General features: G+C 50.4%; 1 protein-coding gene across 1 annotated transcript in view; it reads left to right on the top strand.

Annotated features, from left to right (window-relative positions):
• Positions 1-14,154, top strand: part of LOC116952627 (protein phosphatase 1L-like) — a 52,348-nt gene extending 38,194 nt beyond the window's left edge. The window contains exon 4 of the mRNA XM_032972174.2: positions 5,445-14,154. Within this exon, the coding sequence (XP_032828065.1) occupies positions 5,445-5,875 (431 nt within the window). The 3' untranslated portion in view covers positions 5,876-14,154. The remainder of the gene's footprint in view (positions 1-5,444) is intronic.

The following is a 14,154-nucleotide window of genomic DNA, read 5'->3' as shown; positions in this document are numbered from 1 at the left end:
TAGTCACGTGCTAGCCCCAGGTCAACCGGTTATTAGTTACGTGCTAGCCCCAGGTCAACCGGTTATTAGTCACGTGATACCCCCAGGTCAACCGGTTATTAGTCACGTGATACCCCCAGGTCAACCGGTTATTAGTCACGTGATACCTCCTGGTCAACCGGCGACCCGGAAAATATGAATAGATAAATGAAGCCTTGCCTGTGAGTGAAAGCCGCGGTAATCCTCTTCATTCTCGGGATACTGCAGATGCTTAGAATGGGCTTTCTGCTTTGTGGCTGTTGTTGTTGTGGATTTGTGTGCATAGGCACACAAAGCCAGAGCAACAACAGCCACCATTGACATCACCACAGCGCTTGTGCCAGACCAGGTGCGCGCAGACACACGCTCACCGCCACACATCCACACACGTACGCACACATTCATGCAAAGAAAACCACACGTGCAGAGGCAAGTACGTACAGTATTTGCATGCCCAATGGGCAATGATCCCATGTGTTGCCCCACAGACTGCTGGCTAAAGTTAGCGCGTTAATGCGTGTGCAGCGCGCACACACGGGGTGGCGTGGTTAGGACCGTGCACGCCAGGCCACCTTTGTCTCCCCACCACGAGGCACGCACGTTGTGCAGACGCAAACAACCTAGTGGGGTACCAGGGACAGGTTCAGGCAGCAGTGGCGACTGGGGGTAATGGGCACCCGGGACAGGTTCAGGCAGCAGTGGCGACTGGGGGTAATGGGCACCTGGGACAGGTTCAGGCAGCAGTGGCGACTGGGGGTAATGGGCACCCGGGACAGGTTCAGGCAGCAGTGGCGACTGGGGGTAATGGGCACCTGAGACAGGTTCAGGCAGCAGTGGCGACTGGGGGTAATGGGCACCAGGGACAGGTGCAGGCATCAGTGGCGACTGGGGGTAATGGGCACCTGGGACAGGTTCAGGCAGCAGTGGCGACTGGGGGTAATGTGCATCGTGGCCAGGTATCAAACTCGGGGCGGCTGGAAATATTTGGCGTGGTGCCGTGATCCGCTGACGCCGCAATCGAAACCACAGATTGGGACCCGAGGATCTTGGCGATGTTGGCTGATTGCTCTGACGTGGCCACTGTGAACTGCCCAGCCGCCTGCACAGAGGTCTGGGCACCCTCTTGATGTAGGGACAACAGGAGCTGTGGCTGGGGAAAACGCCTCTAGGTTGGCTCAGTCTAAAATGAGTACCTGGTGTCATGGCGAGTCACTATCAGCACCGCGAAGGCGCCACGGTGGTGAGATGTGAACTACCTCACCTCTTATACAGGAAGTTGTGGGTTCAATCATGACCTTGACGCATGTATATTTGGAGTTTGCATGTTCTCCCCGTGGTTGTGTGGAATTGTCTCCACACCACGCGTTCGGAGTATTTGTCTACTGCTATAAATGTCCACGTGATGATAAGCCCACTTTGTTGAGCTATCATTTATGTTCGACAGCTCGCTTTTGGAAAAGAGCTACACAGCTCCATGGGGCCTTACTTGGTTAAAATAAAAATAAAAAATTTTTTTATTTTAGAATGCGGTTGGATAGGCCTCGGTAGATGCTCGTGAACAGAAACGTGCCTGGACAGTCGGTCCAGCGACGAACAGAAACGTGCCTGGACAGTCGGTCCAGCGATGAACGCAATGCACACGCGTTGTTGCAGTCACCGCCTGCGCCGTGCGTGCGTGCGGAGGACAGACTGCACGGGAGATGGCTTTGGCACCTACAGCAATATAACAGAGGGGGCATTAATCCAATCATTCCATTATCAAGGTCAACAACAAACACCACTTGAATCTCAGAGCTGAAAGCAATTTACAGCCAACCTTTGAATGGCGATTTTCTTGTCAGAGAATTTCCTAACCTTCTCGTTCCCTCTCCGCCGCTCTCTCTCTCTCCGCTGCTGCTCACCGTTTCCCCGCACAATTGGGACACTGCACAGATTTATATTTTGTTTCTGTGCCGAGGATTCCCATTGGTAAATTTATTGTTTTTCTTAATTAGGCTCCGCTCTTAGTCATAATTACCAAAATAATTATCGTTATAACGATTTCAGCCCTTTGCCAATCCACTTCTGGATGTGGGTCTCACTCTGTCGGTCATAGGAGTTGTTTGACCATACTTCACCACGCTGGTCAGTTCGGGTTGGTGAAGGTGAGGGCTCAAGGCTGGTCCACACAGCACCTGCCGCTGATGTTAGCCATGGCGGAGAATCCAAGTTACTTCGCCACGCGTCACCGCTTCTCCCAATAATAATCAAAGTAAAATTCAGAGTCCTACATCTCCCTGTTCAGATGAGTGTGGGGCCGCTCACCTCCCTGTGCTATATTGCGACAGAACGTTCCACTGTGCTCTCAACTGCGCCGCTATGCCGCCCAAAGACATCCGCAGTGCCGCTCGATTCTCACGACTGTACCGCGCTCTCCGGATTATGAGATGCTCGAGAAAGGTCACACGCACCTCAAACTGGTGCCTGGTGTCCATTGAGTTACACAAATCTGGTCTCACTCACACACCACAACACGCACACACAGCACACGTTATCAGTCTCCTGCTGTCCCAGCGTCTCCCGTTCTAAATTTTGATTTAAAGCTTTCGTGACTGCAGTAATTCATATTCTTAGCTCTTTCGGTAAAGTCACGTCGAAAGGAAACAACAAAATAATAAAATATATATGCAAACCGACACACCTGATGACGACCGTTTGTGTTATGGTCGAAACGTCGTGAGAATTTTTATTGTTTTATATATATTTTATTATTTTGTTGTTTCCCTTCAACGTGACTTTACCGAAAGAGCTAAGAATGTCTCCCGTTCTGTTATTGGCCTCTTGCTGTCCCAGCGTCTCCCGTTCTGTTATTGGTCTCCTGCTGTCCCAGGGTCTCCCGTTCTGTTATTGGTCTCCTGTTGTCCCAGGGTCTCCCGTTCTGTTATTGGTCTCCTGCTGTCCCAGCGTCTCCCGTTCTGTTATTGGTCTCCTGTTGTCCCAGGGTCTCCCGTTCTGTTATTGGTCTCCTGCTGTCCCAGCGTCTCCCGTTCTGTTATTGGTCTCCTGTTGTCCCAGGGTCTCCCGTTCTGTTATTGGTCTCCTGTTGTCCCAGGGTCTCCCGTTCTGTTATTGGTCTCCTGCTGTCCCAGCGTCTCCCGTTCTGTTATTGGTCTCCTGTTGTCCCAGGGTCTCCCGTTCTGTTATTGGTCTCCCGCTGCCCCAGCGTCTCCCGGTCCGACATCGGCCTCTGCGCTAATTTTACAGTTGAGAGGGATCCATTTTGTGTCGGGCTTTGCCCCGTGACTCTTAGCACGGAGGGTGATGACCATCCGTGTTTTACTCCGCTTGAATTAAACCGCTTGATCCCAACAGATGTCACGTTACCTTAATGAGTATCTTAAACAAGGGTTCATGTAATTAAAGCTAAGAACATAATTAACATGCTTTCGAGATGTGCTTTATAATTATTTATTTACTTTAAGGAACCGGTTCATCACTTCGGTTGTGTACCTGGTTGTGTACCCAGTTGTGTACCTGGTTGTGTACTTGGTTGTGTACCTGCTTGTGTACCTGCTTGTGTACCTGGTTGTGTACCTGGCTGTGTACCTGGCTGTGTACCCGGTTGTGTACTTGGTTGTGTGCCCGGTTGTGTACCTGGTTATGTACCTGGCTGTGTACCCGGTTGTGTACCCAGTTGTGTACCAGGTTGTGTAACTGATTGTGTACCTGGTTGTGTACCCGGTTGTGTACTTGGTTGTGTGCCCGGTTGTGTACCTGGTTGTGTACCTGGTTGTGTACCTGGTTGTGTACCTGGTTGTGTACCCGGTTGTGTACCTGGTTGTGTACCCGGCGCTTTCTTCATCGTTGGCGCCGTCGCCACTTTGATCCTGTGGCCTCTTTTTTGTCTCTCTCCCGCAAGAGATCTCTCACGTCGCGTGCACATTCTCTCGCGACGGCACCAGTTAGCAGTGGCCTACTCTGTCTTCTAATTTCGCGGAGTCTTTTCTCGACCACAAGTTAACAGATGGCCAACAACGGCGTCCGTGGAACTTTGAGTTTCATTAAAAACTAAACTTTAAACTAAACTATTTTCGATTTAAAGCTTTCGTGACTGCAGGGATTCATCTTCTTGGTTCTTTCGGTAAAGTCACGTAGAATGGAAATATTATGTTTTATTTTTATTATTTTATTTCCATTCTACGTGACTTTACCGAAAAAACCAAGAAGATCAACTATTTTCATTTCGCCAGGTGAGCCCCACTGAGCTACATAGCTCTTTTTTAGAAGCGACCTGGCCACAAATGACAGATCAACGAAGTGTGGAAATTGATATCAGCGGACAAATCATCTAAACGCACGTTTCTACATGTGGAGGGAAAAAGCACGTGACCACGAGGAGAGAGAACACGCAAACTCCAAATATACAGCAGCAGCAGGCGTCAGGGTCGAGAGATCGAACCCACGACCTCCCGCGTACCAGGCGAGGTCGTTAACATCTCGGCACCGCCGCACCCCGAGGCGATAATTCCGGGCGATGCGACCGAACGTTTACAAGGGCCAACTCGGCTCTCGGCACGGTGGGCCCACGATGAGCCCACGACCAGATCTCCCGGAATCCGCCTCCATCTCGTCAGATCCCGCAGGCTCAGGCGAGGTTCGAACCTGCAGACTATGTGGACACGTGACCACAAGGTTGCTACAGGGCAGCAAACGCCTTTGTGCCTGTGCTGCTGCCCGAGTATTGGCCAAGCCACCGCGACCAGCGTGGTGAAGTATGGTCCAAACAAGCCCCATGGCCCGCACCAAGTGTGGGCGCTCTCATCCAGCAGTGGATTGTAGAAAGTAGTCAGTTGGTGTTCCTGTGCCGTGCCATAGGAATGTGGCATTTCCATTGCTGGCTCAGAACTGGAAAAAGAGTGTGGGAACATTTAACTTTGTACCAATGTGCAGCTATGACCGGCCTATTGACACATCATGCGGCTAAATTATGGTTGGGGTACTTTTTATTTATTTTTAGCATTGGTGGACTGACCTGTAATTAGCTTTTCATTATTACTCCACGTGGGTAAACATTTGCGAAGTGGAAAAATAATTCATCTTTTTTTCTTCCATCTGCCGCAGTAATGTGGACAGCTGTTTTCTAAGTCAAGGCACACTTCATAACAATCCTCTGTGCCAAGTTTGGACATTTCTGAGAAATCTGCACAGTATAAATAGATTGATTTAATTTGCTATTATGAATCGGGACAGTCTGCAATCCCTGAGAATTGGCAGCAGCAGCAGCATATGCTTGTATTTGTCACCATCCATCATCAGCGATGATAAACGCGGCGTTTCGCATGCAACCGCACGAAGCATCTTCAGGACAGCACCCAGGAAGCGAGAAGTGTCCCGTAATGAATGGGTGTCGTCTCTTCCCCCGTGGCGCGCGCGTGTGCGCGTGACAGGCGGGTACATCAGCTTCAGCGAGCGAGCGTGGCGCGTGCAGGGTGTCCTCACGGCCTCGCGCTCGCTGGGCGACCCGGGCCTCAAGGCCTCGCGGGTCGTCATCGCCGAGCCCGACGTCGTCACCCGAGAGACGATCCCCGACCCCGTCGAGTCCGCGACCGGCGTCTCCGCCAGCGCGGACGCCGGAGGAGCTCGCGCCGCCGGATCCCCGGGCCTCTTCGGGGAACCCGGCGGCGGCTTCCTGCTGCTCGGCTCCAACGAGCTGTGGAGCGGCGTCTCCCCGGACGAGGCCTGCGCCCTCGTGAGCGAGCGGCTGCTCGACCCGGGCATGGGGGCGCGGGAGCTGGCCCTGCGAGCGTTCCACCGCAGGGGCGGCCCCGACGCGCCCATCGCCGTCATGGTCGTCAAACCGCCCCTCGGGGCCCACTGATGACCCCCCCACCCCCCCCGCTCAATGCGTGCGTGCGCGTGTGTGCGAAGGCGCTGGATAACGACGCTTGCCCCGACGGTCTGCTGAGGCTACGACGGCGATCTTTGTCTTTGTGCGCACGGCGGCGTAGTGTCCAGCACGCTGCGCTACGAACCCGGCGATCTGTGTTCGATTTTCTGGCCCACGACCGGTTCTGTGAAATCAGTGATATCCTAGGCGATCTGCTCTCGGTCGACTCAGCCTAAAATTAATTATTGCTGCAGTCTTTAAATGTCAGCACTAGGCAGACTAAGGTGGCCGGGCGTGGTGCTACCCCTTCGGGCGCTGTGCCAGCCTTAGCACGTGCTCCCTAACAACATTTGCCCAACAGCTTGTAAAAGCCTCTGCGGGGGATCTTTATCTGTGTGTTTGTTGGCACGGCAGGGAGTGTGGGTAGGCCATGTGACACTCACTGTGTTGGCTTAACCCAACTACAGTCCCTGTGACCCACCATGATATGCGTTTCCACGTTCACCAGTCTTCTCTCATCACACATCTACGAATAGCCAATAATGCTTCATTACGTCCCACGTGACGTCCAGAGTGCTGATTTTAGTTACAGCTCGTGTGTGTGTACTGTGTGGGGGAGCGGTGGTGCAGTGGTTAGCGCTACGCTGCGCTACAAATGCGGCGACCCAAGTTCAATTCCCGGTCACGGCCAACAACAGTGACGATTATTTGAACCGGTCTTGGGCCTACCCCTGGGTCAACAACTCAGCCTCAAATAAGTACCTGGTGACGTTTAAACATCACCACTAAAGAGACAAAGGCAGCCGTGCGTGGTGCTGACTACCCACCCCCTCCGTGTGCCATTCCGGCCAACCGTCTGTTCAGTATCCGCTCACTCGTAGAGAGAGAATGACTCGAGTGTGAGGAGCCGCAGACGAGCAGGAAGGCAGCCATGCAATAAGTCGGTGCCAACAACTGCCCAAGCTCTGCGATCCTCTATATGAACGTATTGGCGGTACACCGGTGGTGCGCGGTATAAAACAAAACAAAAAGCAGATTTTTCCCATATTGCGCTGTGGTGGTGGTGATGGTGGTGGTGGTGGTGGTGATAGTGGTGGTGGTGGTGATGGTGGTGGTGATGGTGGTGGTGATGGTGGTGCGTCAAAATCAGTTCTCGTGATGTCGAAGCAGTCGGAAGACGAATGTCGTTAAAATGTAGATTTTAGAACTGTTGTTATGAGGACCCCGGTGTGCTATGCTGCACCGGTGTACACAGGCCAATACGTTCAATGAATGAGTGCTAGAGGAGCAACCGTGCATTTGTTTGGTTACACCATAGCACGTGGAAGGGTCCCCACTCAAGCGACTTTCATTCAAATAGTTGAACCTGTAAAAGTGGATAATGATGAGTAACAAAGACTGACGTTTGGAAAACGCTTCGTTAACCCATTACACCTGAGCCCACTGGAATCGTCTTCCCTTGTATATCATGCAGCAGTCACCCTCCTGCACCTCCTTCCCTTCATCTCTTAAAGCCTCAACCTCTTCAAGCCTCACCTCTTAAAGCCTCACCACTTCCCTACCGCCCGGTATCTTCATCTTCCCTCCCCTTGCCCATTCCACTCCTTCCCGTTCCCCTCCCCCCTCTCCCGATCCCCAAGTGCCCCTTCCATCGCGGTCGCCCATTCCTCAATCGCCGTACGCCCCTGCCATCGAAATCATTCTATCCTGTCACCGTGTTGCAAGCGATGTCAAGCGCCTTGACTTGAAGGCGCCCGATGGACGTTCGATTACGTTCGATTAGATGACCCGGCCGCGTAGAGCGTTGGGGCCCCTGCGTCCGCACGGGTTTCATATTTCTGCCCGGCCGGAAATCTCACCTGAAAAATCCAGGTGAGGTGAGAAGCGAGATCGTCCGCGTGAGAAACCGGGCTTCCGCCTGGATCTGTAGCCGAGCTCGCGTTGTGTCGAGAGACATCGACACGGAGTGAGGGGGGGGGGGGGGCTGAGTAAGGTGGCAGAGGGGTAGCCGACTCGAGTTGGCCTACGTACACAAGTTCTGTGGCTTCATGGATACTTTGTAGTCGTGGTGGATGGCGGTTGTTATTTGTCGCCGTTGCTGTTGTTTGCGTGTTATGCCAGTGCATTATTATTTGTACGTGTTGAAGTTGACGGTTCGCCGTGGAGTGTCCGCCGTGATTCGCAAGTAGCAGTCGCGTCTGGCTGCGTTGTGGCACGAAGCACAACTCCCAAATCGCACGGCTCGCGAGCTCAAATCCCAGTCGGGGTCAAGTCGGGGTCAAGTCGGTTCATTCGTCCCTCTGACGTTTGAAAAAAATTCAATACCGTTAAGTGAAAAGTCGTAAGCTAGCCCTCGTCATGGGAATGTGGAATATCCACCACCGGCTCAGAGCAAACAACATAAACGAGTACTGCCACCGCAGCGTTTTTTCTGAGCAATGAAAGCCCTTTTTGACATTTTTTGACCGATGAACATTCGCCATCACTGTGACGCTCCGTAATTTGTTCGCGGTTGTCCTGTGGAGCGCTCCGATCTGTTCCCGCCCCCCCCCCCCCCCGTCGTTTGGCACAACGTCCGACGTTTCAGCTGCCCGTGCCGGGAGCCTCTCCAGGAATGCGCCGGGAGCTTTCTTTGGTTCGGGCGCACGGAAACAAAACGTCGGACATCGTTTGCCGCAGCAGCACGCGGTACCGTCCAAGCCAACAGCTCGCCACAGGGGAGGGTCGGCCGTAGTTTCACAGTAACGACGTCTCTATTTTTAGACGCGGGCAGCTTTTGTAAATGTTTAAACATGCGTTTCCGTATAATTATTATTTAGTTTAACACGTAGGCTTTCGCGACCAATATTATTCATAATATAGGTTTTTGGGTTAGATCGCGTTATTTATAAATGTGTCGTAACCCTCCACCACCCGACACGGCCAATCAGCAAAAAAGTGTCACGTTGACAATAGACAAATAGTTCACTACTTTAGCCCACCGGTGTGTTGAAGAGTGAATCCACAACATTTACAGTTTGAGTACGACGTTTCGCTGGTAATTACATCCAGCATCATCGGGAAATTCTGGCGGTGGGCTAAAGTAGTGAACTATTTGTCTTTTGTCAACGTGACACTTTTTTGCTGATTGGCCGTGTCGGGTGGTGGAGGGTTACGACACATATAAAAAATAACGCGATTTAACCCAAAAACCTATATTATGAATCATGATTTAGTTATGTTTCTTTTAAAATGTAACTTTTCTTCCTTGTGGAAGGTCCATTGAAGAAAAAAAAAGGTAATTCACGCGATGTACACAGATGGGTGCTTTTCATTGCAACGGCTGAGTACTTCATCAAGTTTACACACTACATTGGATCCCCTTGTTTATTATCCGGCATGCACGACATGAATGGCCATTACTCCCACAATACACTCACTAGCAAAGGCCTTCACTTTATTTTAAACATGACTTTTATTTATTCCGTAAAAAAACCTCTAATTTTCCTAGAATTGCGATTGCGGATTCTAGCTGCTCCAACTTTACTTATTTTCCATTCGTCATGTTGATTAATATCCGTGGGCGAGTTCACTGGACTGTATTATGCCAAAAAATGTCACAGTAATGTTGTATAGGAATTAGTTCTCTGATTTTTTTAGAGACCGTTAATATTATGATTGAGTTTAATAGTGTTGAGATTATTGTCATTTTAACAAGTAGGCTTTCGCGACCAATATCATCCATAAGAGAGGTTTTTTGGCTTAGATCGCGTAAAAATATATAAATGTTGTGTCGTTAAAACCCACCACCACCCGACACAGCCAATCTGAGTACTCAGATTGTAAATGTTGTGTATTTGCTCTCCAACACACCGGCGTGCTGTACTAGTGACGAATTGGCCACGTTCTGTTTACGTGACAACCCTTACTAGTTGGCTGTGTCGGGTGGTGGTGGGTTTAACGACACAACATTTATATATTTACGCGATCTAACCCACAAACCTCTATGATGGATGTATTGTTGTTGCTGTCTGTCTGTTTGTATGCACGTATTAACTTGCCCGTGTGTGTGTGTTGAGTGTGTGTGTATGTTGAGTGTGTGTGTGTAGTAGAGTGTGTGTGTATGTAGAGTGTGTGTGTTGAGTGTGTGTGTATGTAGAGTGTGTATGTGTAGAGTGTGTGTATGTATTAACTTGCCCGTGTGTGTGTTGGTTCGTGCCCATGTGTGTATGTCAGTTGTGCATACGCGTCTGTGATTACTGGTTTCTGTGTGTGCGTGCATTGCTTTGTGTATATTTGTGTTTGTGTGTAAATTGGTCCATATGTGTGCGCACTTCTGTGAGTGTGCACTAGTTTGTGCTTGTATCTGTGCTTATGCGTGTGCTGGTTTGAGAGACGATGTATGTTTGTGTATGTATGTATGTGTGTCTATTGTTGCGTTATTTCTTTTGTTAGGTATGCGCAAGGGATATTTGTGCCCCCTGCACACCACACGCAGGACACATCTCTCGCTATTGCTAGGGGCCACTGGTCACGTGGCGCCCACTCCAGTCCACCGGCGACCCGGAGAACTTTCATTAAAAATGAATCCCTGTGTGTGTATGTAGAGTGCGTGTATGTAGTGTGTGTGTATGTATGTAGAGTGTGTGTATGTAGAGTGTATGTAGTGTGTGTGTATGTAGAGTGTGTATGTAGAGCGTGTGTACGTAGAGTGTGTGTGTGTAGAGTGTGTGTATGTAGTGTGTGTATGTAGAGTGTGTGTATGCAGAGTGTGTGTGTATGTAGAGTGTGTGTATGTAGTGTGTGTGAATGGAGAGTGTGTGTGTAGTGTGTGGGGAGCGGCGGTGTAGTGGTTAGCGCGTTGCGCTACGAACCCGGGGACCCAACATCGATTCCCACTCACGGCCAACACCGGGTGACGATGATCTGAACTGGTCCTGGGCCTCCTTGAGGTCGACTCGGCCTCAAATGAGTAGCTGGTGTGGTGTGTAAACATCACCAATGGGAAGACAAAGGCGGCCGGATGTGTTGTTGTCCACCCATCCCCTCGTGTGCCATGCCGGCCTTCATAGGTGCTCACTGACAGCACTTCCCCCCCTGTTACAGGCTATGCGGGGGATCTTTGTCATTGTTTTGTTCACTTGTGTACGTGTCATTACCTGTACATATATATAGAGAGAGGGTATAGAGAGCCGTGTAGTACACTCAACGTTGGCTGTGCACACCTTTTGCGACTACGTGCGACGTTACTGTTTGGGGATGTTTGGAGGTCTTCCTCGCAGCTCCGTGAGCCCTGTCGCCTGCTCCTCCTCGGCGTGCCCTCGTGACATCAATCAAAGGCCTCTTCCTCTCTCTCGCCGTTGTGCAGGGGCTATTGTCAGGCAGGTGCTGCCTCCTTTGATGATGATTTAATTTGACGATGCTGATTATTACAGATCTCCATCCAGCAGAAGATAGCGAATGGATAATGATGGTGGTGATCTATCGACCTGATGGTACACTGACATTGGCAGATGTGAATCAGCAGCAGATGGAAAAATTCTGCTGATGGTGATTGTGCTGATGATTATGATGGTGGTGATGATGAGGACCTAAATTCAGCCGGGTCCGTCCGGGTCAGCATACCTGCAAATAGTTCCACACCCGGCATACCACATCGAGTACACCTGTCGCTATGGCAGTGAGTACTCGTCACGTGCCTACTTCCGGGTATGCAAACGATCCGGATATTCAGTGAGAATTTAAGCCCTGATGGTGGTGATGATGATGATGATTTTACATGGTGTAAATTTAAGATGGTTAATGATTTTAAATAATTGGATCATGACATGTTTCGTATGACAATGAAGATGATGAGCGAGCTGATGATGATGATGCTAACGTGGATTATGGTGACTTCGAAATAACTATGATTATTTTGCCCCAACAAAACCAAGAGTGGAGGTTTTGGCATCCGTTATATATTAAAATAACCCTGTATATGCAACAGTGCTTAAATGTTTATAACTTGTAAATTATTACAGAGCTTACGCTATCGATTTACGTCCAAGATGTGTATTGTTCAAATGGGCATTTCCCACAGCTCCTACAAGCGCCTCGCCGTCAGCAGAGAAGCATCGCGTGGCAATTTCACATTGCCACGATGGAACAAACCACATCCATCTCACGATATCCATCTCACGAATACAACCAGCTTACTCGGACAGAAGTAATATGATGGTATCGTTGTTGTTGTTATTATTATTGTTGAAATTTTTTGTGGTATTTTTTTATTTTTTAGTAATTGCCAAGTGTGCTTGTGAGTTGTGTTTCACACGTAGGAGGCTTTCGCAACCAATATCATCCATAATACAGGTTGGTTTTGGGTTAGATCGCGTCAATATAAATGTGTCTTAAACCCGCCACCACCCGCCACGGCCAATTAGTAAGGTGTGTCACGTAAACAGCCACACCATTGACAATCAGAGTACGACGTTTCACTAATTGTAATTACTGGCGAAACGTCGTACTCAGATTGTAAATGTTGTGGCTTTGCTCTCCAACACACCGGTGTGCTGTACTCGTGACGAATTGGCATGTTCTGTTTACGTAACAAACCTTACTAATTGGCTGTGTCGGGTGGTGGCGGGTTTACCGACACAACATTTATAACCCCAAGACCCCAGTGTTATGTTTGTGAGTAGTATTGCAATGCATGGTGGAAAGCTTAGTGCCGCTATTCCAATTACAATGCCGTTCAAGTCAAGTGACAGCTGCCGGTAAATTCGTGCTCGTCGTAGAATCTTGAAAATATTGGACCTCATGAATCTATCTAAAGAGCAAAGTACGCAAACATATTTGCCGTGTTGTGTAACTATTAGCTTACAAATGCCTGAGCGTAACAACCGATGGGGATGTATTGCGTTGGTTCCATGCTATCATGTTCACCTTTCCAGCTGACGAGTAATCTACAACGCCATGAGATATCCGCTCAGTTATGAATGAAATGGTCGCTTATAAATGATTTGAGTCAGATATACTTTAAATCCGACCTTGAATCGCATCAGTTATGGGCACTTGTGGTCGGCTATCAGTGTTTCGCCCTGTGGGTGGACTGGCCTTGTCATCGGAACATGGAATTTCCACCGATGGCATCAGGCCACCATTGTAAGTTTCACACCAATTCACGTCCGTGTGTGCAGGGCGATTCTCTGTCGTTTTGACTTTTTTTGGTTTTAAAACGTGACTCACAAATAATAAACCCATCACTGCGCAGCTGTGTCTACTACGACCTTGAAAACACCTTGCAAATGTTTATGTGACCACCCCCAACTACTCCGCGTGCGTGCGTGTGTGCGCGTTTGCGCGTGCGTGCGTGTGTGTGCGTGAGTGTGCGTGCGTGTGTGCGTGTGTGAGTGCGTGAGTGCGTGAGTGCGCGTGCGTGTGTGTGCGCGTGCGTGAGTGTGTGTGCGTGTGTGCGTGCGTGAGTGTGCGTGCGTGCGCGTGTGTGCGCGTGCGTGCGTGTGTGTGCGTGCGTGTGTGTGCGTGTGCGCGTGTGCGTGCGTGCGTGTGCGTGCGTGTGTGCGCGTGCGCGTGCGTGAGTGCGCGTGTGTGCGTGCGTGAGTGTGCGTGCGTGAGCGTGTGTGCGTGTGTGCGGCCAGCCCGCGACACGGTGACATATACAACCAAGCGCCTTGTGAACCCGGCGTGGGAGACGGCTCCCACTTGCAGGGACAGCTGTTACTAACTTAATACCATCACCCCCCCCCCCCCCTTGTCGTTTTGTTTGCTTTTAAGGGGGGAAGAGAAATCTGTTCCGCATCAAAGCGATTGTTTAATGTGCGAATGCAAAATTGTCCCTCCCCCATCCGTATTGCTCGACATTTGCCCACGCTCCACTTTGTGCATTATTGATGGGCGTTCTCATATTTGTTCTTGTTAAGCGGGGGGCGTGGAGGAGGGGGGGGCGTTCCATTTTTACCCCCCCCCCCCCGACAAATACAAAGAGGCTCCACGTGCCGTCCGTCGTCGGTGTATGTCAAGAGAGGGGTTTTAGATCGTCAACAACAACAACGGCGATGGGTAAACAGCCCGGCCCGCGACACTTCGCCATCCGGCAGTCGCGTTGGGGAAGCTTTAACCCTCTGGCCCGTCGCACCGGGACGCAGTGGAAGGGGTCACTCGCACACGGGAACCGCGGCGAAGACAGGAATAACGTCTCAAGATAACACGCAGAGAGAGACTCCCCCTCTGGGGCTTAAACGTTCGAAACGATGTCGAGTTATGCAATAAAACTCCCCCGTGTCACTGTT

The sequence above is a fragment of the Petromyzon marinus genome, chromosome 47 (genome assembly GCF_048934315.1).
Source record: "Petromyzon marinus isolate PM22_M1 ecotype Great Lakes invasive population chromosome 47, UKy_Petmar_22M1.pri1.0, whole genome shotgun sequence".
NCBI classification, from domain to species: domain Eukaryota; kingdom Metazoa; phylum Chordata; class Hyperoartia; order Petromyzontiformes; family Petromyzontidae; genus Petromyzon; species Petromyzon marinus.
This window is presented reverse-complemented; position numbering and strand designations above follow the sequence as displayed.